We start from the raw sequence: 26,942 nt of genomic DNA on the forward strand, positions 1-26,942 counted from the left end.
CTTTGCAGAATGTCAGAATGCAAAGATTAAAAACATTGGCATACATTCTCCTTAAACAGTCTTTAGATACAAGTGGGGGGGGGGAGCAAACAAAACTAAAGCCTCAGGCCAAACTCCAGGACACTGCTTGGGCTCATGAGAGACAACTGGAATAACGTGGGCAGTGAACCAACTGCTTCCAAGGGAGTGGGGGTGGGGGGAGAGAATGAACGTCTTCTGACAAAATCCCGGAAGAGCAACTGTGAGTCTCCATAAGAAAACTGATTGTCTTTAACACGCCACAGAAGCCATCAGTGCGCTGCGTCACGCAGCTGACCGCCGGCGGATTACAAACGCCCCTCGCTGTAGCTGGCCGAGATAGATCCTCATTTTTGTGCTGTCGCTGGTTTTCCTCACCCAGATCTGCAAAGGAAAGAAAAAAAAAGATCCACGAGTTCAGGAGCCTTGGCAGAACAAAAAGTTTTGGGGGGAGATTATTTAAATCGATAAAGCTCCCTACCCTTTCGATGGTTTTTCAAAAGCAGAACTATTGTACATTTCGTTACATACAATGGGCTATATTCACGGGAAGGAGTTATTGGATAGAACTCATGGAGAACATGAAACACAGGTGCACGAGAACGGCTCCATGTTACATACAATGTGGTAGGAGATGCCATCGACTTGCAGCAGACTTTATGGCGAAGCTGTAAGGTTTGCAAGGCAAGAGACAAACAGAGGTGGGCTTGCCATTGCCTGCCTCTGAATAGCAAACCTGGACTTCCTTGGTGGATTCCCATCCAAGTACTACACATAAAGCTGCCTTGTACTGAAAAAGACCCTTGGTCCATCAAAGTCAGTGTTGTCTACTTAGACCGGCAGCGGCTCTCCAGGGTCTCAGGCAGAGGTCTTACACATCACCTGCTTGCCTAGTCCCTTTAACTGGAGATGCCGGGGATTGAACCTGGGACCTTCTGCAAGCCAAGCAGATGCTCTACCACTGAGCCACAGCCCCTCCCCATAACCAGGGTTGACCCTGCTTAAGCTTCCTAGATCAGGCTCGCCCAATACAGAAGACACCACAGTTGGTAAAAAAAAATACTATTCAGTTTTTCCATTTGAACCATACAGAAATACTTAACTAAAGCTCTAATTTTCAAGTGGCCAGTTCCTGACTTAAAAGAAGCAGATGTACTTAAGAAGCAACGTGGACTCTTCTGAACTGATTTCTCCTTTGTTTCCAGTTGAAATAGAAGATAGCCCCTTCCTCACTTTTATCTGACGATTTAAACGTTTCAACTGGCAGACTCCAGAAGAATCCTATGCTAAAGCATCTTTGCTGCTATGGGACGAGATGGGACTTAATTTCAATTACGCGGTCATCTAACCACATTAACAGTCTTATTGTTAGTGTTAATAACCTTAAATCAAATTAGCAATTTCACCGCTACATTATATAATGTATCTCCTGGTACAATATAGCATACTTATACAGCCAGCGTGGTGCAGTGGTTAACAAAGGCGGACTCTAATCTGGAGAACCGTGTTTGAGTCCCCGCTCCTCCACATAAAGCCTGCTTGGTGACCTTTGGCTAGTCACATTTCTCTCCGAACACTCTCAGCCTTACTTACCTCACAAGATGCCTGTTGTGAGTGTGTGTGTGGGGGGAAGGAAGGTAATTGTAAGCTCCTTTGAGACTCCATACGGTAGAGAAAAGAGGGTATAAAAACCAACTCTTCTTCTTCTTTAAATAATCACCCACTGAACGTAACATCTCTGTGGCGGGTTTCATTAACAGAAAAGAGACACTTTGAATGATAGTCATAATTCAGACTTCATGTGGAGGAGTGGGGAATCGAACCCGGTTCTCCAGATTACAGTCCGCCGCATTTAACCACTACATTCCGCTGGTATGATGGACTGTTCCCACTTCAGACTGCAGGCAGATGACCACAACTTGTAATACTCCCTAAGTAGAAAACCAGCACAGAAAGCAAAGAGGGGAGAGTGGAACCTTTCCTCCCTTTAAAGCTAGCTTTCCTATTTGCGTGGATGTTCTTAGTGCAAAGGAACAATCAAAGTCAGAATCCACCAGCTGCAGTTTGAAGAGGTGCAGCCCACTCTGCCTTCTGGCCACCACTTCATTCGCTCTCATGTGTGAACCAGGCCAAATATGAACAGAGCCACATAATGCCATATTTTCAAATGGAAGACCAGTGCGTGGGCAATCATGCTCTCTCTCTGCTGAACCCCTCCCCCGCAGATGATTTTAACCTCCGTTAAAGGAAGCCCACCAGGTTCCCTTGCTTTCCCACACTGGTCTTCCACTTCAAACTGCAGCTTCAGCAGCTGCACCGTCTACAAACAAACCATGGAACTGTACATAACGTGTCATTCAAACCTAATGAAAGTAAAGGGTTGTGGAGATAGGGAGGGGTGGTTTCAGAAGAAGAGTTGGTTGGTGCTGTGGAACACAGGCAGGATGGTGCTGCTGCAGTTGTCTTGTTTGGGGGGTTCCTAGAGGCACCTGGTTGGCCACTGTGTGAACAGACTGCTGGACTTTTTTATATATAATTTTTTTATTGTTTTCTAATTTAATTACATATATTTCCATCATTCATTTAATATAATTATACAATACATATGATGTATATCTAATCAGTATAAATGTTCTATCTATTAGACTCCCCCTCTCCCCTCCTCTATCCATTTAATTATCTCTATTCTTCCCTTTGTATCTAACTTCTAATTCATTATAGTAATTTATTTATACATTTAATCACTTATCCCATCTAGACTTTAACATTAGTATTACTTTTACTTTAGTCAATTGAATTAGATCAAAGCATATCCTTTAACATACCCCAAGTTAAATTCATTAACACAGTATGTTGTCCATGCCTCCCATTCTCCCACAAATTTCGCATTTTCCTTTTGATTTATTAATGCAGTGAGTTTGGCCATTTCTGCTAGTTCCAACATTTTATTAATCCAGTCAGTCTTATCCGGTATCTCAGGTAGTTTCCATTTTGCTGCATAAACCAATCTTGCAGCAGTGGTGGCATATATCAAAAAAGTTCTCTGAGTTATGATAGTCTGGTATAATACTTAACATCATTTCCGGTGTTTTAGGGATATTTTGTTGTAATATCAATCGTAATTCATTATAAATCATATCCCAAAAGTTCTTGGCTTTTTCGCAGAGCCACCAAGCATGATGAAAGGAACCAATCTCATTTTGACATTTTCAACAGTTTGGTGACATTGTTTTATGCATCTTAGCTAATTTTTTAGGAGTCAAATACCACCTGTAGATCATCTTGTAAATATTTTCTCTTAACGGTTGTGAAAGTATATTTTTCATGTCTTTTGACCAAAGTCTTTCCCATCTATTTAAAGGAATATTGTATCCCAAAGTCTGTGCCCAAGTTATCATCGTAGGTTTTATTTGTTCTTGTTCTGTATATAATATCAGCAGCACCTTGTACATCTTTGAAATTAAATGTTCGTTACTTTCCAATAACATTTGTTGTAAAGTTGATTTATCTTTGTTAAAACCTACTTTTTGTAATCCACGTTCAGCAAGGAGATTGGCCTATAATTAGTTACTTTTTCCGGGTCTTTCCCAGTTTTATGAATTAAAGATATGAATGCATGAGACCACGTCTCAGGAGAGAGTCCCGTATCCAATATCGTACTGCATACCTTCAAAAGAAGGTTCTTCAAATCATCTTTAAACAACCTATAAAACAAAGCTGTAATTCCATCTGGGCCAGGTGTTTTATCTGTCTTTTGTTTAGATATTGCTTCTTCCATTTCTGTTGTTGTAATTGGGGCGTCCATAACTTTATGTTGTGCAGAGGTTAACTTGTTGATATTTACCATTTGCAAATATTTATCCTTTTTTTCTGAAATGATATCTTTTTGATACAGTCTAGTATAAAATGATACAAATTCTTTCTATATATCTATTGTAGAATAAACCGGTCCTTTGTCAGTCTGTATTTTACTGATTATCTTCTTCTGCTTGGAGTCTCTCAATTGACTGGCCAAAAGTTTACCTGGATGGTTTGCATGTTCAAAATCTCTGCTTCACATATTTCATATTTTTATTCATTTCTTCCATTACCACCAGGTTAAGTTGATATTTAACAATCTTGATTTTTGTCAAAATATCTTTCCTTTGATCTTCTGTAGATTCCAAAATAAGTTGTTGTTCTAAATTTTGTAATTCCCATAGTTTATCATTTGTTATAATTGTTTTTTCCTCCATGCAGTATTCTTCTGAATCATAAATCCTCTCAGCACAGCTTTAAAAGCATTCCAAATTATATTTAAGCTAGTTTCTCCATTCATATTGATCTCAAAAAAGTCTTTAATAAGAGTATGAACTTCTTTTTTTATATTATCCTCATGTAAAAGTTTATCATTTAATCTCCATCTGAATGCTTGTCTGTTGTTCCATTCAAAGGAAACCGGATTATGATCTGAAAAAGTTCTAGGTATAACTTGCACTTTACGTAATTGCATAAATATAGTTCTACTGGCCCATATCATATCAATACGGGACTGTGAATCATGTCTTGCAGAATAGAAGGTGTACTCTTTCGATGACGTATTCGTTGTTCTCCAAATGTCTTGTATTTTAAACAGACTGCTCGACTTGATGGGCCTTGGTCTGATCCAGCGTCGCTTTTCTTATGTTTTTGTATGCCAACTTTCTCTACCACTTAAGGAAGAATCAAACCGGCTTACCATCACCTTCCCTTCCCCTCCCCACAACAGACACCCTGTGAGGTAGGTGAGGCTGAGAGAGCTCTAAGACAGCTGTGACTAGCCCAAGGTCACCCAGGTGGCTTCATGTGTAGGAGTGGGGAAACAAACCCAGTTCAGCAGCTTAGCTTCCACTGCTCATGTGGAGGAGCGGGGAATCAAACCCAGTTCTCCAGATCTGAGTCCACCGCTCCAAACCACTGCTCTTAACCACTGCACCATGCTGGCTCCCAGCGAAAGGAGCCAAAGAGGGGATTATAGGGACAGCACAGGCTCCTAATGCCTACGGAAGGTCTGGTTTAACCATACAAGAATAATCACATTAGAGCAGGGTAGATTCTAAGCTTCTCTCTAACACAAACAGCACATTGGAGTCTACACAGTGGAACATTTTCTAACCTAAAGAACGAACGGAGAAAGAACAGGTAGGAATTAAAAATGCCAGAGGTACACGACGTTCCTCTTCTATTTCTTTTACTATCTTTCTCTGCATTTCTTTTAAAGGAACAGTCCTGCTCGTTATTCAATCCAACATGCCCACCCAACGGCACAATGTTTTCCCACCTACTGTCCAAGTTGCGAACAGCTGCACAACGCAACAAGCTCAGTGTTAAAATCCCATGCGCTGACGATCAGAACGGTTTGGTAAAAACCTCAGCTCTGGCTCTAAAGTAAGACTCTTGCCAGTCTCTGAAGCTCTACTTCATCAGGCCCCTGATGATAGTTGCTATGCAACTGGCTAGACAGAAGCCAGCCAAGGACCCTGTGTCTGGTTCAGAACCTGCACTGATCCCCAAAATGGGAAGAAAAAATCCACTTTGCTATACATAACAGGCAGTTAACAGGAAAATATATCTGCTGTGAATCCTTGTGAATAATGTATATATCCTGGGCCTGGACCCTGGCATGCATATAATGGCCCAGGATATATATATGCCGGGGTCCAGGCCCAGGATACAGGCAGCCAAAAATCCTTTGAACTGCCTGCAGGACCATTACTAAAACTGAAGAGCATCACGTACCTCGTTGGCTCCCACAGAACTGATCACACAGCTGATTTTGGTGTTCTCTTTCGATTCCAAATAAATAGCCTGGCTCTTGTGATACCTGCAAACAAAGAGGTCACACTTCTTTAAAAATGTATAAGGGCTCAGCACCACACAGCTGCAAAGATCAACTGATCTATTCTTCAGGAATGGCCCTTTCTCTCTCGCCCCTGTGCTCCACAGTGAACAAATTTTCAATATACTGCACCTATGATATTTCTCTATAACCCTGACAACCTTGCCTACAGCAGCCTTGCTTGCAGACTGCAGCTTGTATGTAATGGAGGCTCTGCTCTGCCATATAATCTCATGTTAACGCTCCAGATTCTGCAAGGTCTTTTTGCTGCCTTCAAGGAGCAACGCAAAATACAACGGCTCACGTCCTACACTGGACAATCCTGTGCGGACGCAACAGTGGCTCCTTGCCAAGCACGGCTTACGTAGAAAAACCATCCTAGGGAGTGTGGCTTTTTCACCATCCCTTATCAGTTTATGGGCGAGAGTTTGGGTTTTTTTTTGGGGGGGGGGTCATTTTTCTTTAACAACTAAGCTAAGGGTACAGAGAAAGGTGCTCTCCTTGTTTTAACAGAGACCAGAATTCATAGTCATTAAAGTATTTGTACGCCATCTTTCCTCTTGGCTCAACGTGGCTCATAGGTAATATTTAAAACATTACAGCAGGGGTGTCAAACATAAGGCCCGCAGGCCAGATCCAGCCCGAGAGCTCTTAGCCAGCCGAGACAGCCATCCACTCCCACTCTCGAACTGGGCTGGTGAGGCATGGCCCGGCCAAGTGACATTTACATCATATCCGGCCCTCGTAACAATTGAATTCGACATCCCTGCATTACGGGTTAAAAGCATAAAATAGTGAGGATCTGTCTGATTAAAAACCCAAACAAGCCAAACCACTGAAATTCAAAGAGGATCTTAACAAAAACGACTAACACGCAAGGTGCCACAAGACTCCCATGTTAGCTGACTAACGTGGCTATCCCACTGGAACTTGGATCCCAACAAATCATGCTTCAGACCAAACTGGTGGATACTGAAAGGCACAATTTAAGCACACAAGAATGTAAAAAACAAAAAGCCCCCCACCTCTGCTGGATCATACCACCTTGACCAGCCAGATGCCTACAAGAAGCTCACAGGGTATGAAGGCAACGGGGCTTCCCCAGTTGGCATCAGCATCTAGTATTCATAGGTAGAGTGTCTCCAAACCCAAAGGCTCCATTTTTCAGGCATTTCATCAAATGAAAGCCTGTTCTCCGTTGCCTTCTAAGCAACGTCAATTCTTGGGGGCAGCGAGTCCCCCAAGTTAATTGTGCGAAGGAACCCTCTTTATCCATCCTGAGCCTACCTAAATCCATTTCACCGGAGGACCCTGAATTATAGTGCTATGAGAATGTGAGGACGATTTCCTTCTGCAAACACAGAGCTGGATTTTATGACTGTTGTCCCTTCCGTTGCCGTAATAGCTTGTAACAGCTGTGCATTGAACAGCTAAAACAGCCCTCTTTTGTAAATTGGGACAAATCAGCTGAAAAGTAGACCTTGTCAACCAAATTCTGCATACAGCTTGGACTTCAGCCAACAAACCTACATTTTGCAAGAAGGAAATCAGCGAAATGCTGCTGAAGAGTCAAAGACAGGCCATTCCTAGTCTTAACCATTTAATTGTCCTTTGTGTTTCCCACCAGGAGGAAGGGGAGAGGTGGATGAAGTACTCAATCTTCAGCTCTTGGGTTTCATTCTTTTTGACACCTGATATTAAAATCTTTAAACTATATACTTAAAAATTGTCCTCCCACACTCAAGTTATTTTAAACATATTAACTACTTTACAGAGGCATTATTACTATCAATCAAAAACAAAAATTCTTACAGCAATGAAGGGGGGGAAGCAAAACGTTTATTGTGAAGAACAATATTATTGCCAGGAGCAAGGAAATGAAATGCCCAATAATCCCTGTTAAAAGCAAGCAAAGATTAACATTAACTGATGCAAAAATGGCAGGCGTCATACCAGCTGCCTGGAGACCCAGTGTGATGGAAAGCTGGATTTAAATGCAATTCCCTGCTCAGACATGGAGCTCACTAAAGTGACCCTGGATTGGCCATTCTTAAGGACCGCCTTCTCCCACATGAACCGACCCATCCACTCTGGTCATCTTCGGAGGCCTTCTTTTGGGTACCACTACCATCTGAGGCTAGACGGGCCTTCTTGGTTGTGGCACCAAAACTTTGGAACTCCCTCCTTAGGGAGTTTTATCTGTCTCCATCATAGTCTTCTGCCAGGAGATGAATACTCTCTTTTGTTTGATGCACCCCTGTAAACTCTTATTGGCCCTAATGTGTTGTGTGTTTATGTCTGTTTTTATTCCATTATTAAATGTTTTACATATACATTTTAAATGCCACCCTGGGGACCTAATTTGGCTAGAAAGGCAACATAGAGACATTTAAAATAGATAAATGCTCTCACTTTACCAGTGTGCTTCCTAGTGCAATTCAAGGTACTGGGTTTTGGCCTTAAAGGCCATAAACAGTTTGGGGTTGTACATATATGACCTTCCCAGTTTAAGGTTTGTTGGTCAGACCATACTCTAAAATTCCAGCTTATATAAATGCCAAAAATGGTACCCATAAGAAGCAAAGCTTTTGAGTGGTAGCTCCAGAACTCCAGAATGTTCTTAAATGAACTGTTTTTCCGGTATGCCTTTGCAAGAAAATTTCTGTGGATCCTGGTGGTGGTGTTTGTTACTGCGCTGTTTTAAATTTTAACTGGTTTCAGCTCTTTTGTATACACATTTTTATCAATAGCATTTAAGAACCCTGTAAATAAGTTCATAGATCTGTTAACTTAGTGGAAGAAAGACAACCATGTACTATGTGGAGAAAAGACAGGATAAGAAACAGGGTTCTCAAGTAAGCAGTATTTCCTTGAGTATCCTCCTTAGAGGCAGCATCTAAGATGGAAACAATGAATTCACAGAGTGCATTTAAAATGGGCAGGAAGGGCACTGCTGCTCTCATTACCTCCCGTCATCTCAGGTTTTTGAGACTTCTGCTAGAAAAAATATCCTCCATTCACTCTCCAAAAGGGACTTATTTTGAACAAACCCACCTGTCAGGATTGAAACAGCTACATTAGACGGGCTCTACAGTTTAGGTAAGCTGAGTAGGACTTAACTTTTTGACTGATCAGACCCTTCCATGTTCACTTTTGAACACCCGGCCATAAAGGTCTTTAATGCCAAATCCTTATCCCAACTCTGTTACGGTGCACAATTGGGATTTTATAATAATTTCACCACTTTGGAAAGAGTCCAATCTGTTTATCTTGGGGCTCTTTTTAATGCACCTAACTGTATATCGAATGCTGCACTTAGATTGGAGGCTGGCCTCCCCAAAGTAGAAACAAAGATATGGTGTATCCCTATCAATTACTGGCTTAAAGTGCATCTTAACCCAATTGGTCTATTAAGATATCTTCTATCAGCTACACCGTATCCACAGTGGTCAGCTAGGATAATCCATAAACTTTCTTCAATTGGCATTGATCCTGTGCATTTAATGGCTCTAGGGTTTGACAGAGCAAAAGCTATAGACCACCAACGCTTGAGTGATATGGAGTTCCAATCGGAGATTGCACAACTTTCTGGGGTGTATAGGGATTTATTATTGTGTGGTGGCAAAGCCATGGCCCCATATCTCTTTAACATTATATCACCTCAGCTGAGATGGGCATTCTCCAGAGGAGGGATGGGGAACCTCAGGCCCGGGGGCCGTATGCGGCCCCCGAGGACATTTTTTGTGGCCCTTGGGAGCTCCGGGGCCCTACTGCGGAGGCGCGGTGCAGGGCAGCCCTCCCTGAGGGTGTTCCTGGGGCCACAGCTTGCAGGGGCACTGCGGTGCCCTTTGGACCTCCTCTCGCCGACTGACGGCTGTTGGTTGGTGAGGAAGGGGAGGGACGCTTCCCCCAAGGCTTCCCCCTATAGCCGCAGCGTGCAGGAACGCCGGGGCATACTGTAAGCCCCTCTCGCTACCTGTCGGCTGTTGAGCAGCGAGAGGGGGGGGGAAGAGGCCCGCGACTCCCGGCGGCAGAGCATGCGTGCAGGAGCCGATTGGGCTTCGGAGGGCCTTTTGTGGACTCTGGGGGGGAGGGCATGGAGCCTGGGGCCAGGTCGCGTGGGGCCGGCGGGTGTGTGTGTGGAGGGGAAGGCTTTTCTCTCTCCCTCTCTTTCTTTGTCTGTCTCCCTCCGTCCTTTTATTTCTCCCCCTCTTTCCATTTCTTTATCCCTCTCTCCCTTTTCCTCTTTCTCTGTTTTCCTTCCTTCCTCCCTTTCTGATCGACCGTGGGCTGCGCCCCCCTGGTGCTTCGTTTGCTCGGGCCCACCGCTGGCTGCCCTCCCGCCTTGGAGGAGGGATGACCGGGGGAGCGGGGGCGCCCTCCAGGCCTTCTCTGCGTGGGATTAGTGTTTGGCATTATTGGAAGCAAAAGTCCTTCACTCTTCTCTAGCAAGCAGCAACTTCTTATCATGTTCTGCCACCTTGTGGCACAAAGAAACACCGGCAGTTCAGATGCTCTATAACTGAGCCATTTGGCCACAGCTCCTGGGTATTGGTCACCTTCCTGGAAGTCTAATGTTATGTTTGGCTGCAGATTATTTATTTGTTAATCAAAACATTTATACCCTGCCTTTCTTCGTGGTTCAAGAATGCAGGGCAGGGCTGAGCGTCAGTACAGGATAAGCCTCAGGCTCCCGGATTCAGCTCGTGGCAAAGCAGCAGCATTATTATTGAGGGGAGGCTTCTAAACAGTGTTAACAGGGTTAAGGGATCACCATCTGCACCCTGCAATCCAAGGTCTGCAGAACCTACAGCTGCTTTCAGAAGCAAGCAGGGTGAAGATACTCCTGGGTTGTACCTCTGCTTGACTGTACGGAAGATGCTGTGGTAGCCGCTACAGCATGAGCGAAAAGTTTGCACTTCAGCTGCATGAGCGGTAGCGGGGAAACCTCAGCAGCTGCAAAAGGAGAAAGGCAGAGAGCCAGCTTTCCAGGTAGAGACAACAGACAGGGACTTTGGCTTGCAGTATTTCCATGCGAGACAGACTCTCTTGTCTCAAATTGCTCCCAACATGAAAGACAGCCTTGCTGAATTAGACCAAGGGTCCACCTCATTAGGTGTTCTTTTCCTATCCATATGAATACCGTGCATCTGAAGAAGCGGGGCCTGACTCACAAAAGCTTATGCAAAAATAAACATGGTTAGTCTTCAGGGTGCTGCTTGATTTCTGTTTTATTTTGCCGCAATAGACGGACATGGCTACTCTTCCACACATATTGTCACAGGTGGCTAGAGAAAGGGCATGAAGGCAAAAGCCCGTCCTTATTTGTCCCCAAAGAACTCAAATTGAGGTATATTGCCCCTGAACATGGAGGCTCATTTAGTTATCATGAGTAGTAGCTGTCCTCCATGTACCTATCTAATCCTTTTTGAAGCCATCTAAGCAAGGGATTGCCACATCCCTTGTGGCAGAGAATTCAATATGCGAATATGCATCGTCTGAAGCAGCAATTTCTTTTGCTGTCCCAAAACTACTACTCATAATCTTACTGGATGACCATCAAGTTCTAGCACTATGAGAAGTCTCTATCAATTTTCTGCACACCGTTTATAGTCTTATAAACCTGGTACATCTTCCCATAGCTGACACTGCTAAACTAAAAAAAAAAAACAAGCCACCCCAGAAGCTTTATCCTTTCATCATAAATCCCTTGGACATTTTGGTTGTCAGAACCTTCTCCAGCTCCATGATGGACTTTCTGGGGAGATCAGAAAATGACCAGCTACAGTAAGATACAAAACTTGCATTAACTGGCAGAGAAACATGTCTTTTTGATGTACAGATGAGCTTGGAGCAAGCTACATTTTAGCCAAGACTCACCATCTTTTATCATAGTAAAGTTTGCCATCTTCTATCCTTGCTTCAAATCGCTGCACTGGGGATTCAGCTGGTGTAGCTGGCAGGTGCTCTGGGGATGAAGGAGATGCTGGAACAGAAAAGTGAGCTTTATATGCTGTTTAACATCCAAACAGCGGTGTTAGTGAGCAGAACACTAAATACCAAGTGTTGAGCGCTTTTGTAAGTAAGGCACACTAGCTAAGGGATTAATCACACTTATGCAGATCTGATTCAAACCAAGTCAGGGATGGGAGAGAAAAAAAAAAGAGTTCTCAATATTAAAACCTCAGTGTTGGAGACAGCAAGTCCACCTAGCCCAGAACTACTTTGTGCAAGGCCCTGGGGAGAGTCCGTCACACTCCGGTCTTATCTGAGATACTGGAGATAGAACCCAGACACTTTCAGCATGCGCTTTACCACTGAGCTATAGCCGCTCTCTCTTCTTTGCTTCCTACCTTTACCCCGTGTCCCTGCAAATTTCTTGTAGTCTTGTTTCTCGACAGGCAACCTTGGTTAGAACTCTCCTTTGTGTGCCCCCTCCAACACAGCTGAGGTGGGTGGCAACTATTTTATTGTTCTGAACCATGCTTCACTGAATTGAAGTGGAGGGCTATAAATACCTCTAAATAAAATAAACCTGGAGAGTTCTACAGAGATGCTGAAGAGTTGTTGTTTCTCAGAGTCATCACTGGACTTAGAACTTCAATTGCCTGTTCTGCTTTGCTTTCCATTTACTTTCAGAGACGCCCATTCCTGAGCTTTCAGCATATGGGGACGGCGGGGAGGAGGCGCATCAGTGGAGCCTCCTAAGAAGTTCCCCATAGACGAAAGCATGAAAAAAGCCTTTAACCGGCTTTTTCGTGTAAAATGGGGCAAAAAGCCCCATAGAGAATAGTGGCCTCCACACCGTTGCTAGGGCCACTAACGCTGGCGTAAGTAACCCGGGGACCAGCACAGGGGGCCCAAACACCAGTGCGCCCCCTTCCTGGCATCCTAAGGGCTTTTGCCCGTGAAGGTCAGGAATGCGCTGTAAGATTTCCAAGCAAAAAAACAAACTACAGTATTCCAAGTCAAGCTCTCTGTAAATACCATGCACATCTATGGCACTATACGAAATGATACATAATAGTAAGTCATATGTAAAGAGATATTAGTCGCTTACCTGGTCTTTTAGGTGATTTAAGCTACAAGAAAAACAAAGAATTTAACGATTTATTAGACTAACTACATCGTAATGAATAACCCTTTATAAAAGAAATCATTGACCAAATGAAGCAATTTGAGCTGCAAGCAATTGACACGTAGGTAAGAGATCATTCAAATAAAACTTTAATCACGGATTTTAAACTACTCAGAATTAAGCAGTACTCCTGACAGATTCCAGATTCCAGTGTTGTCGTGCAATCTGTCCAGAGGCACGCTCACACACATTTTGTCCTCTCTGCGCCAAATATGATTTAAAAACTTGAAGCTGCCTCCTCATACAGTCTCTGTCGAAAGCTAACGAACTGTGGTTCTTTCGGGATTGAAGCAGTATGGCTCTCCTTGAAAAGACAAAAATGTCAACTGAAGCTGACAGTTTTCATATGGAAGTACACCTGACACACATTGCAAATCTGCACCTTCCACAACACAGATGGGGCCATTTAAAGCTCTCAAGTGCTACTGAAGGGAATATTTTCACATGCATGTAAATCTGATTTTAAAAAAACATTCCTCGCTAATGAGGAGTGGCAGTTTATGCAGCAATAAAGAGAAATGATCAAGTGGGACGGTTTCCCTGCTTCAGAATCCTCAAAAGAGGCACTTGAATGTTTTGTAATATGTACATTTTATATGCTGAACTACAGCGAGAATTGAGAGAAACACTTAACTAGTTTCACAGCTGAAGGTTCTTGGGATTTATAGCTCTCATCAGCAGCTCCCTTTCCATAACACTTGACAAACTGTTTTGGAAATATCTCTGCTTCAAAAGCCATGGCAAAAAAGGTCAAAAGGCTACAGTTAGCCCAAATTCATTTGTGAGCTTTAACGGCCTTTTGCATTCTGGACAACATTTCTGATTACCTACAGGAAAACTGATAATAAATCCTCTCTTGGAGTTTTGGAAGTGGGAGATACTGGGCCCACCCGAGCCTGACTTAGGCAGCTGGGGGTTAGGGCTAATCATTAGCATGTGAGAAACTGCCATGTCTTTCCTTTTCTGGTTGTCACACCTCTGTGAGCATGCCATATGCATGCAGGATCTTCAAGAGGGGCAACTCTCAATGGCATAGACAACAATGCAGCTACTCTCCACAAAAAATGAGCGCAAGGACAGTATCCCTTGGGTGAGCAGGAACAAAAAGTCAGGGGTGTTTAACAGAGGCCCAACTTAACTCTTCATGTTTCTCTGGAAGGTTTTCAAGGAGGGTAGCCTTCCGTGGTTTGGCAGAACTTGCTGACTCAAACCCACCATGGCAATTTATTGGTGTATTTGCTCAAACTGAACTCCAGTGTGTTGCTGGCACCAAGAGTATCTTTCTCCTCCTACCTACTGTTGGTGCCAGGGGGGTGTCCTCTCTCAGCTGCCGCACTCTGCCTGAGATGGCTGTTAGCAAGGAGTTCCTTCCCTTTCCCTGCTGGGGAGGAAAGCTACACTCTGGCTACATACTGTGCAGATACCCAAGGGGGCCAACAGAGAGAAGGTCCAGTCACCCCACCCATGTCCATGGAGGATAAGACATTGATACAGAAGGCAAATAATAAAAATCAACATACAGCCTGTCAAATGGAAAGTACAAGGTAGGGTTGTCGGGGGCTTCCTGCTTAAAACAGAAGCCCATTAAAACTTGCTCCATCTGCTGAGAAAGCACAGCCAAGAACTAGGAAGGGATTCTTTGCCAGATAGAGATATCAAAACTAGTTGGCCCTGCCTTCTGCTCAGGAAGAGGAGGAGGAGGGGCTGTCAGTTCTCTCCTGCCTGCTGGACGAGGAGAGTCTAACACTGAGCTCTTACCTTATTGAGGGTCCGCAGATCCTCCATTATCTGTTCATCCGTTAGAAGGTAATTAAGCTGAGGTATTCTAAATTAAGGTCAAGTAGCCAAGGCATTGCACTCGACAGAATGTATGAAATTGGCCAGAGAAACCCTTACACCAAAACTGTAGAGGACGCAAGCTCCAAAGAGGTTTTCAAGCTCGTTCTGGGAACCTTGGAGTTCCCTGGAAGCTTGCCTGGTCTTCAAGACAGCTTGCCTGCCACTGCTGAACCTGCTCTGGAGTGCCAGGTTAGACAACAGCAAGGCCCAGCAAGGCTTGTCAACAATTGTGTGCCAGACCTGCAATACACAGATTCCCTGACAGACTATTCAATACAAAATGCACTTCTTCAGAAAATTGAAAAGGTGCTGCTTCAGATTTCCACTGCTTATCTACTTGTCTCTAGGCACAGCTCAAAAGGCTCATGAATTTTGAAGTCCTTGGTATGGCCCCATCACGTCAGACCTCAGAAGCTAGGTAGGGCTGGTACTAGGGTGGGAGACCTTCAGGGAAGGCTTGACAAACCACCTCTGCTTCTCACTTGCCTTGAAGGCCCCTTGCTGGGGTCACCATAAGTCAGTTGCGACTTGACGGCAAACACGTATGTAAACAGCTTGGGGCCAAGGCACTTGAAAAATTGCTTGCTGCAGTAGGAACATACCCATATTGAAGATCACCTTTAAAGGTCCTACTTTAGGGCCCCATTGCCAGAAGCTACCCAACAGGGGGCCTGTTCTATGCTGGCATCCCATCTGCAGAAGGTCTACCTCACTGCGGTTTGCCTGGGGCCCATCTTTTTTGTTTAGGATGCCACAATTTTACTTTGGTTCAGTTTTGTTGCTGTGAGCAAAACTATTGTTTATATACATACACGTACATTTAGGAAATTGTTATTTTATGCATTTTTATCTGGACTCCCAGAGAAGCGAGGTATAAGCATTTTAAATAAATGCTGGACTGCAATGCTCTGCAGAGGGCATTTGGAAATTAGCAAAAAATCACTAGTAGGTACGAACCAGTGTTTCTGATGGATTTTAAACCTAGCCTTCACCGCTTCTCTTAGTATTAAACTATTTTAATTCGTGTACTATTTTATTTGGTGTCCTGCTACTGATTTAGAGAGCCAGTATGCTATAGTGGTTAAGAGAGGTGAACTCTAATCTGGAGAACTGGGTTTGATTCCCCATTCCTCCACATGAAGCCTGCTTGGTGACCGTTCTCTCAGAGCTCTCTCAGCCCCACCTACCTCACAAGATGTCTGTTGTGGGGAGAGGAAGGTAATTGTAAGCTACTTTGAATCATAGAGTTGGAAGGGACCACCAGGGTCATTTAGTCCAACCCCATTCACAATGCAGGAAATTCACAACTACCTCCCCCCCACATCCCCAGTGATCCCTACTCCATGCCCAGAAGATGGCCAAGATGCCCTTACTCTCATCATCTGCTTAAGGTAATAGAATCAGCATTGCTGACAGATGGCCATCTAACCTCTTCTTAAAAACCTCCAGGGAAAGAGAGCTTACCACCTCCCAAGGAAGCCTGTTCCATTGAGGAACTGCTCTAACTGTTAGAAAATTCTTCCTAACGTCTAGAATTCTAGACTTCCTAATGTCTAGAATTCTAGATTTCTTAACACCAGGGAAAATCAGGGTATAAAAAACACAACACTCTCTTAAAAAGGTAAAGGTCCCCTTTGCAAGCACTGGGTCATTCCTGACCCATGGGGTGACATCACATCCCAACATTTACTAGGCAGACTTTGTTTATGGGGTGGTTTGCCAGTGCCTTCCCCAGTCACCTTCCCTTTATCCCCAGCAAGCTGGGTACTCATTTTACCGACCTCGGAAGGATGGAAGGCTAAGTCAACCTTGAGCCGACTACTTGAAACCAACTTCTGTTGGGATCGAACTCAGGTCGTGAGCAGAGCTTGGATTGCAGTACTGCAGCTTACCACTCTGCGCCACGGGGCTCTTCCAACTCTCTCTTAATGCTATTTTATTATTGAACCATTTTTTATTTTCTTGCATTTCTACTATTTGTCATGAATGAAAACCTTGTTTAACAGGCAGTCTTTGCAATATTTTTAACTGAATAAATAGAACAATTAAAAGGATATCAGGGGCTGGCTTCCTCCTTTTGTCAGGAATAGGAACAGGGTCATTCGGCCGCCGCCTCAATTTTCTTGTCATGATAGGCTTCACCTCCATGGAATCTGTGAAACAGAGGCAGGTGACAAGTAAGAGCACGAGCTTTTTAAGAAAATGGAACAGAAGGAAGAGCTACGTTTCAACAGTAGTAAAAGAAAAGTAACCTTTTCTTTAGGCAACATTAAACAAGGCTTTGTCTCAACTTTGACAAAGAACTAGGCAGACACCTAATTTTAAGCAAAACAAATTTTAAGAGGCTGCCCTTGGCACACAATTCTATACCACAAATTGACGACGAATCAAGGCATTTAAGAGTTAGAGCCGCAATCCTATGCAAACTTACTAGTAAGTTCCACTGAGGCCAGTGGGACTTACTTCCAACTAAAGGTGTTTTGGATTGGCCCACACAATACTGTCCTTCAAAGCTGAATCAAGGAGGATCCTACGCATAAAAACAAAATCCAAATTCAACAACAGATTATACAGCGCATAAACAGGCTTGTTGAGTTCTGTTTCTCTGGAAGCCCCCCCCTCCAGTGCTGGCATCATTTCTGGCAACTTTACCGCCCGTTAGCTCCATGGTTAGCTTTTCGCTCTCTATCATTTTCTTCTTCTCTTCCAACTCAGCAATCAAGTTTTCCTTCAGCTCAATCTTTTTATCTTCAAATTCCTTCACAGCTGCCTTCTTCTCCTTGATGTAGTTCCTCTCTACCTGCTCTGTCTGACAAAGAAAACAGGGAATTATCTAAAGGGTGGCCCCACAACAGGGTGGATACTTCTATGACAGGACAACTGTTGTGTCCAAGACTGCTTTATCACATGTCCATTGCAAAGAGTTGCATCAACCATATGGCAAGTGTTCCATCAAGCTAACAAAACAACCTGCATGAATAGTCACCATAGGCCTAGGCCGGGGAGGGCGGGATAGAAATTTAAAGTAATGAAAATAAATAAGGCACACTGATACTTGGTTCATGGGAGGGAAAGGTAAAAGCTGGGCTGCAAAACAACTAAGGGCCATGCAAAGAAATTCTACGCCCTGCTTAATTTTGTGGAAGTAGTTTGTATCACCTTTTTAATGCAGTTCATTGGCCCATACAGGAAAGTCCTACTGGACCAGACCAAAGATTTGTCCAGCATCCCATTCCCAATTAGGTCAATGTCTGCAGGATGCTCACATATCAGCAGGCCATGACAGCAACATCCCGTCCTCGTCTATCCCCCCCTAACAACTTGTATGTAGAACTGTACAGCCACAGAGCAAGAAATTCCATTTAACTACAATTACTAATAGTCAGGGTAAGGCCTATTGTCCAGGATAATGTCCTTACAGCAGCTTTTGTGTTCCATTGCGTACTTGGTTGAAAGACCTAATTCCAATCAGAATGGTACCACATGTATAAAAATAGCTTTATATACTTTCATATGTCCTTTAAATACATGGAAAATGCAATCAGGAAAATATCAGGCTACTTCTTGTTGAAGGGAATGGTATGGTTTTATACAGGCATCACCTTTCATAATTCTGTGGATTCACCACATTTTTTTTATCCTATTATTCCTCCAGGGAGATATATAAGGTCCCCTCTCTACCATTTTATCCTCTCATCTCTGCAAGTTAGGTTAGGCCAGTGGTTCCCAAAGTGGGCAGCACTTCCCCTGGGGGGCAGCAGGATTACCCAGGGGGGTGCTAGGAGGCAGGGGGTGCTGGACATGGGCCCCTTCAACCATATTGTGCACTTATTTACAAATGATTGGGCTATGGCACCATGCTGACAAATGGCACTCCAAGTTTCTGCCTCTGCATAGTGCTGAAGTCCGGTGGAAACGATCTTTTTTCAGACTTTGAAAAGCTGGTATCACTGAATCAAGTTTATCAATTTTGTTGAATAAATTAAACTAAAAAGTTTTAATTGGATTTTGAATAAATGTGCAATTAATTGTTACCATTTTGTATTTTATTATTATCTTCCTTAGTGGGTCTTGCAAACAGCTACTCTGAATAGGGTACCCTATTTTTATAGGGTAGGGGACACTGGGGGTGAATTTATGGGACCAACGGGTTGGTGGCCTGAAAATGTTTGGGAATTACTAGGTTAGACTAAGAGAGCACAATTGGCCCAGGGTCAACCAGTAAGAGCCACAGGTAAGCAGGGATCTGAATCCAGGTTTCCCCTGCTCTACGTGAACCTTAGCCTAACTCTAACCATGACATAATACTCATGGTGCACATATATTGAGAACAAAATAAAGCCTGGGAAGGTATATTCAGTGGCACATGGATCTGAAGACTTGGTATTCACCCAGTTACTCCTTAGGGGAAAAAAGAGTAATGGTTTGCAAAATATTGTACAGCAACAAATTGTTAGCAGTATCTTAAGTGAAAGCATCAAAGGGTACAGTATTGCCTGCTCTTCTTTCCTAAAAATGTAACAAAACCAAAAATTCACACTTACTTCCAGCTGAAGAAAGAGTTCTGAAAGAAAAGAGACCAAGTTGAATTATTTTACAGTCATATGTGAACCTATCTAACTCCAGCAAAATCTCATCACCAGGCAACCAATAAGGCTGCTACCCAAATCAGAACGAGCCTCAGGGCCTGCCCCTCCTTGCCCTTCCCAACACATGCTTGGCTACAGGGCTACTTGACCTTCTTCCCTACCCTCTTCACTGCTGCTTTCTTCTGTGTGTAGTCAGTGTCTCCCTTAGCATCTGAGAGTTTCCTAGCTTGTATCTTGCAGTCTACAAGCAGCCAACCAAGGAGGCAGCAGTAGAAAGATCCTTGTTGATGGCTCTTCAGTCATGGGGACTGTCCAATTTGAATAGCTGAAAGTACTGAAACGCCTCTATGTCTTAGATGAGCTCGGTACCAGAAACCCGGCCCGTAGAGTTTGTTCTCCTCTTTATTTGGGATTGGCATATCCAAACTCCAGCCCAGTCTATCTTGACTACTTGACAGTTCCCAAATACCAACATGCCTTTATGTTGGCTCGCCTTAATTCAATCCCAATGGCAAACTTTTTTGGCCGCTTTGGGAGGATTCCATTTTAGACACACTTTGTAGCTGTGATACAGGAAGCCTTGACACACTGCTCCATTGTCTATTGGATTGTCCAAAATTTCATAGGTATAGAACTATGTTTGTCTCTCCCTTACTAAAGGATCTGGTTAGCATTCCAGCCCGTTGTAAACTACAGGCCCTTTTGTCTGGAAGTGATCATATTACTCTGGCAGTTGCCAAGTTTTTTTCTCCCATGTAATCAAATCTAACAGACAGATCTGAGCAACCTGATGCCCTAGTTGTCATAGGTGTATTTATTGTTATTGCTATTTTGTTGTTGTTGTTGTTGTTCTGTTGTTGGAACTGTTTGTGCTCAAGACTGTTGTCATAAGAGCGGAGAATAAATAGCGGCAAGTATGAGGCCAGAGGGCAAACTGGTGCCCACAGGCATGTTTATGTTGGAATAATTAGCAAACAGCGTAGGCCATACACCTAAACATGACTTTCTGATACGAGGGGACAGGTTACCAATGTGGCTGCCCAGAACAGCCTTTAGTTAAGAACTATAAAGGGGGGGGGGGAAGCAACACTGATATTTCCATGTCCCCCTAACCTTGCTCTTTATCAAAGTTGGAAAGCCCTCCAGGATGGCTCAGGCTTTAGAAAAAGGTTCAACAGAAATTACTTTCAACTCTGCATGCATGGCTGAATGCAAGAATCCCATCCTTGTGGTGAATGGGCATGTATCTTTCTGTGATATACACACACCTCGAACTACCAAAAGACTCAACTAAACTATCGGAAATTCAAAGTACTCACCTGCATTACGTATCCTCTCCTTGTATTGCTGATCCAATTTTTTCATTCTTTTCTGATACTCTTGTAAAGTACCTGTTTTGAAAAAGGTATTACAAAATGAGGAATTATTGCTAAGCCACAGCAGTTAGGAGAATGGAGGCAAAAAGTCCCCAGCCTGAACAGATGACACCCCTTCTCCTCATTTCACTGTTTTACAGAGTTATCAAGTTACTGTTGGCTGATTGGGGCTAGTGCCTTAATATTGCTAAGGAGAGGGGGAGATGCTCCAAAAAGTGCCTTTACAGAACACAGACTATACATTCCATCCTTGCTAAAGTATAAGCAAAGTTTTAACCACACACAACCGACACCCTCATTTTAGAAATATGGAACATTGTTTGTTTGTTTTTTTAAAAAGGGCCACCCTCTCCACTGGCTGATATAGGACTATGCCATTTGGCTCCTCTCCTACCAGAACTGTCTCCTGCAGTTTCATTAAGTACCCCCAACCATTGACACTTATGAAGAGCCAGAATGCTGTAGTGGTTAAGAATGTTGGACTAGGACTTTTAGATCGGTCTTGTTCTTTCAGACTGACTTCACTAGGTTATTGTGAAACTGAAGATGGGGAGAAACACGAACACTGCTGAGCGCTACCTTGGAGGAAAGGCAGAATATAAACATGTGACAGGCAGAAAAGAGTGGGTACCTTGAATTTTATTCTCCTCTTTTGCACTGGGTATCTTAGTCATTATCTTACGTTGTAAACTGCCTTGACTAATTTAGCAGAAAGGTGTTGCGTATCTGCAGTAATGATACCAGAATATTCAGCCTAAAAAAGTCAGACCAGGCTACTTTCCAGTTCCGCGAAATGGGTATGAAGTCACATTCATTGGACCTACCCCTGCTTAACTTCAATCAACTCCATCCTCCATTCCAGCAAAAATTATGCAGGGAAAGGGTAACACAAGCAACAGAGATGCACCCTGCGGGTCAATGGCCACTTATCTCTTCAACTGGGTGTCCAGCTGGCATGACAATGGCTGCCCAGAATGTTGTTTAAAAACGCAGGCATGTGAAGAAAAACACATTATTATCGCAAACCCAGCATGTTCCATTGTTTGCAGATGAATCTGCAGTAATATTAACAAACACTGCTTTTTTTTCTGCCTTTTTCTGGCACCCTGTTTTATTTTAAACTTGATGCTGAAGTCAGAAAAACAAGGTAAGTAGGGATGCCTACATGCGAGTTCTGAAATCTCAGCCTGAGCACTACAGCTAGAGGGATGACAGTTATCAAAGAATGTATGAGGAGATCTGATTTAGCCATCCTGAGATTGTAGAAAAGCAGAATTAGGAACTCAAGAACACTTAAATTTCCGTTTTTAAACATTACCTTCTTGCAGTTGCTGTAGCTGCCTCTTAAGAGATGCCAGTTTATCCTGGTACATCCTACAAAAAAGATGTGAACAAAGAATTGCTTATTTTACCTTCTATTTTCCCAATCCTCAATGTCTTCTATTCTACAGTCCTATAGGGCACCCTGGGATCTCCCCCATTAAAAAAAAGGACAACAATATAGCTTCAGTAATACTGCAATTCATTCATACATCCCCCACAAACACATTTGTTCCTCAAAGGCATTCAGTAAGAAAGGGGCAGATAATTAAATTTAGGCATTTGAGCTATAACAGTATCTTGGTCAGCCGCCCTGAGCTTGACCTTGTAGAGAAACGTGGGATAGAAATAAAAGCTGCCTTATACCGAGTCAGACCATTGGTCTATCAAGGTCAGTATTGTCTACCCTGACTGGCAGCAGCTCTCCAGGGGCTTAGGCCGAGGCCTTTCACATCACCTGATCCTTTTAAACAAAGATATTAGTGATTGAACATAAAACCCTTTGTGTGCAAAGCAGTTACTCTACCACTGAGCCACTGCCCTTCCCAATGGCATGGATATTGAAAGCAGTGGGATTTGGAGATATCACCACAGGACAGCATAATATGGAGAAAGACGGCAACAGATCCAGAATAGAACCCAGAAAAACCCTTGCAGAGATAGACAAGGCAGAGAAGAAGCCTCCTTCAAAAGAAAACCAAAGTAGTGATTTGACAACACGACAACTAGTTGAGAATATGCTCCCAGAGACTAGCAGAAGTTGATGTCACTATCTCAAAGGCAGCAAAAGACAAGGAGGATCCTGCAGGAGATCACTGGTAATTTTTAGTGAGGCCAGCCTCTGTGAGAGAGGCCAGACTAAACACCTCAGTGCTCAAAAAAAGAATTGCAGCAAGGACAGTCAATATCAATTTACAGGTGCATCAGGTAAGGAAATTATACAGCAGTAGGAACAGGAACTTAGGACAAAGCGAGGCAATGGTCTAGGGCCCTGCCTCAGTAGGGTGGCAGCCACAAGTTTGAGACGTGTTTTAGCGAAACCACCTCTCTAAATCAAATAACCGCAGCCAAGCAGCATCATTTGCAATGTTGCCTTCATCGAAGCAAGAGATGTAAAGGAAGAGAAGCATTCAGTTGGACAAAATTTTGAGTTAATCTGTTTGCTTTGTGGATGTTCACAGGGGAAGGGGAGATACCCCTAACAATGTGCCTTGCTCCAGGGCCCAAAACTCACAGCAGTATCAAAGCAGAGAGGGCTAGTTGAACTAAGTAAAGGTTTTCCTGATGGACAGGATTTCCTGATTTACAAAGTACTTAAAAGAATTCTAGCAGCTTCATTATTAACAAATCCTGGCACTCTTTTATTTTAAAAGATGAGTTATAGGGTTGCATCATACACTGGTGGGCCCTTCACCAAAATCTACATGTAGCTACTTTGGCAGTACCGTTTTCCATCAGAAAAAGCAAATATATTTATAACATCAAATGGAGAAGAATACTTACTGTTCCTTCATTTCTACATAATCCTCTTCATCATGTTTGGCCAGATCAGTTTCACTAGCATCCTCGGTATCTGAGCAACATGAGAACCATCAGTGTCAGATAGTTGCATACTTCAAGGACTGTCCCTCCACAAAATTCACCCCAAGATAACTAAATGAAAGAAAAACTGCACATTCTTTTTACAGTGAAAAATCTTTACAAATACATGGAAAACCAAGCTCCTTCGGATCAGCTTTACTTTCTGCTATTCAAAACTTGAAATTACAGAAAATACTGATGTAACATATCACAAGAATGGTGATATATTAAGTCAGTATATATATCAATAAAGTGTTGAAATTTTTAAAAAAGAGTCAGTATCTTCTGTAATATGGCAACAGGGGTTCGACAGTGGTTTCCACCAATTTCATTCATTTCTTACGGACTGTCTGATGTAGGCATTACACTGAGTTCAACGCAACTCACAAATATGGCAGTTGCAGCCATGCATCCTAACAAATCATGGCCAAACCCCAGTTAGCTGTGATATTCAAATGCAGACAGCTCAGTAAATCCAGGTTTATTAGCTGGTGCCAGAATTTAACCATAGTTTATACTAACTGCAGTTTGTTTGGAATTGTGAATTCTCAAGCCAGTTTACTGAGTAGCACTGCCCTATTGCAAAGCAGAAGAGGCAGACAAAGCAGTATGAGTTATTTACGGCCAGAGGCCTAACCAGGGCTGATACCAGAACAAAATCGCTCTGTAAAATCTCCAAAATTCAGAGGGTTTAGCTGGTTGCCCTCAGTACGTTCAACAACTACTAAATTTAGGCTTAGCTTCTCTAGCCAGCTTTCACACCCTCTTAGCATTCCAATCTGGAATACTTTACACGCCCAGCATTTTCTTTCAGTACTAAGATTAAATCCATAACATTCACATTAAGAAGGGAAAAGGTTGCTACCCTAATATTGAAATGTTAAAAGCAAACCCACAGAAATTTTCATTTCCCAGTAAATGTTGCTACAGATTGAACTGAAAGGACATCCCATCACACACAATTCTTCTCTAACTCTTGTAAAAACAATCTTGCAGAAAGGAGAGGATACATAATGCAGGTGACTACTTTTGATTTCCAATAGCTTAGCTGAGTCTTTTGGTAGTGTGAGGTGTGTATATCACAAACCTCAGAAATTCTTCACGTACCATGTAATTAACATAGTTAAACGGCTGTTCCTCATGCAAGAAATCAATTATGATATGCTATATTAAAAAACATAAATGCAATCAGCCAAGCTCCGAATCATTGATCGCATCCCAGTAAACGTTTATACAGATGAGCAACTTTCATCCTGCCGTTTTGTATCAGCTTCCACCAAAACATTTAATGAAACATTACCTTCTTCTAGCTCCCCTCCACCATTTGTTTAAACAAACACTGTTTTCTACTTGAAACTTTTTTTTAAACGAGGGAAAGTTTATAAGTTTTAAAAGAAAACATTTACTCAGAAGGAAATCCTATTACAACCAAACAGCCTTACTTCTGGACATTCTGGGTTGAAGAAACATCTCTTCCTAAAACTAATCCATAATTTTTCTATTTCCCCAGCGGGGTGGGGGGGAGACCAACCCTTCTTTCTTGTCTGCTGAGCGCCCACCGACTCCCAACAGTGAGCCAGCCTGGTCACAACTCTCTGCACGCTTACTGGCGAGTAAACCCTCCCTTCAGATCAGCAGGGACTACTTTTAAAGGTTTCCTTTTTAAGGCAGCATCAGTCTGCGCAGACGGTGTTACCATTATGCGAACTAGGCAGTCGCCTAGGGCAAAGCTTCTTGAAGTGTGGGTCGAGACCCCATACGAGGCCGCATAACTGAATGGGGGGGGGGGTCGCGAAAAATTTGGCAACAGTATAAGTTTCTTTATGATTTACTATCAGTAAATGTTTGATTTGGATACCTGTTTTATGTACCTATAAACCCGGGGTCGTGTAAAAATTTCTCAGGCGAAAAGGGGTTGCGAATTGAAAAAGTTTAAGAAGCCCTGGCCTGGGGCACAGACCTCAGAGGGGCACAGAACTGGCCCGAGGGGCACAGTTTTAAACTGATTAGTTTCTTGTGGGAGGAGAAGGCAATTGACAATTCGTATATATATTTTTTATTTCAAGGTCAGTACCACAACAGTGCTACGGAATGTAATGAATTATAACATCTTACAAAAAAAAAGTTTTGCGCTTTTATTTTTTTTCCTACAAGGCATGTTTTTGAAAACTGGTTAGCAACTGGGGGGTGGGGGGCGCGCAAGTAGTTAGCCTTGAGGAAAGTGTAAAATTTTAATTTATTTAATTTAATTCTAGCATGTTAGTTATTTACAAAATATATATAAAAATATGGAAGCACCAAAAGTATTATTTTATGAAGGTAACAAGTTTATAAAATAATATCATTTGTTAATTAACACTTGTAAGCTGTAGTTATTTAGATAAGCCAGTAAAAAGCAGTATATCCTAACAAAAGTTTACCTTTGCTAAAGCTTTTGCTAAAACTTTTGAACAGGTGTCCACCCTTAAAATTACATCATAAGCTAATACAGGCTAATACTAATAAACAGGATGGTAAGCTAATCGTAAACTGAGCTCCTGGGGGGGGGGCACATCACAAGGTTACTGCATCATAAACAAAAGTTTACTTTTGCTAAAACTTTTGAACAGGTGCCCACTCTTAAAATGACGTCATAAACTAATACAGGCTAATACTAATAAACAGGATGGTAAGCTAATCGTAAACTGAGCTCCTGGGGGGGGCACATCACAAGGTTACTGCATCATAAAATCTGAAAAAACTCCAAAATTGTACAAAAACTAAAATAAAAGGCGTGGGGATTTTGAAAGAGTTCTATGCTCTGGCCCTAAAGCTAACTTTTCCCTTGCTAGCAAAATAAATTACCCTCTTGCTTCCAAAAAAAACCCCCCTAAGTTGTCTCAGTTCTTAGTTAAATCTGGCCAAAAAAAAACAAGTCGCTCTTTGCATCCTACAGCCTTGCCTCGGGGCGCCCCAAACGACCGGCCCCGGCCCTGTCCACGAGCGGAGGGGGGCCGCCACTCACCCTCGTCCGAGTCCCGCGCGCGGCCGCTGCGCTCCCCATCCTCCTCGTCGGCGGGACTATCCAGCTCCTCCTCTTCGTAGCTCTCGGCGGCGGCGGCGGCGATGACCGCGGCGGCGGCAGGGCCTGATCCCGGGGGCAACGCTGTGGCGGGAGGCGGAGGAGGCAGCGGCGGCGGCGGCCCGGGCGGGAGCGCGGGAGGGACCAGCGCGGCGACGCTCAT

The 26,942-nt window shown here is 43.2% G+C and overlaps 1 protein-coding gene across 1 annotated transcript; it reads right to left on the reverse strand.

Moving 5' to 3' along the window:
* Positions 1-166: 166 nt before the first annotated feature.
* On the reverse strand, positions 167-26,942 carry SUDS3 (SDS3 homolog, SIN3A corepressor complex component). Its single transcript, XM_056859451.1, has 12 exons — positions 26,723-26,942; positions 23,641-23,710; positions 22,136-22,191; positions 20,761-20,832; positions 19,397-19,416; positions 17,505-17,661; positions 16,910-17,005; positions 14,772-14,833; positions 12,936-12,957; positions 11,756-11,861; positions 5,776-5,860; positions 167-402 (listed from the first exon to the last, which is right to left on the reverse strand). The coding sequence occupies exons 1-12, from the start codon at positions 26,940-26,942 to the stop codon at positions 304-306; spliced, it is 1,065 nt and encodes a 354-aa protein (XP_056715429.1). The 3' UTR covers positions 167-303.

The sequence above is a fragment of the Euleptes europaea genome, chromosome 13, assembly GCF_029931775.1.
Source record: "Euleptes europaea isolate rEulEur1 chromosome 13, rEulEur1.hap1, whole genome shotgun sequence".
Lineage (NCBI taxonomy): Eukaryota > Metazoa > Chordata > Lepidosauria > Squamata > Sphaerodactylidae > Euleptes > Euleptes europaea.

What these genes read in the sequence shown, in the direction of transcription:
- SUDS3 (XM_056859451.1), bottom strand. Translation starts at nt 26,942, where the DNA reads ATGAGCGTCGCCGCGCTGGTCCCTCCCGCGCTCCCGCCCGGGCCGCCG. An exon ending in GCTACAGCAACTGCAAGAAG is followed by an intron (nt 20,833 to 22,135) that starts GTAATGTTTAAA and finishes TTTTCAAAACAG; the next exon opens with GTACTTTACAAGAGTATCAG. An exon ending in GGAGAGGATACGTAATGCAG is followed by an intron (nt 19,417 to 20,760) that starts GTGAGTACTTTG and finishes CTTTTCTTTCAG; the next exon opens with AACTCTTTCTTCAGCTGGAA.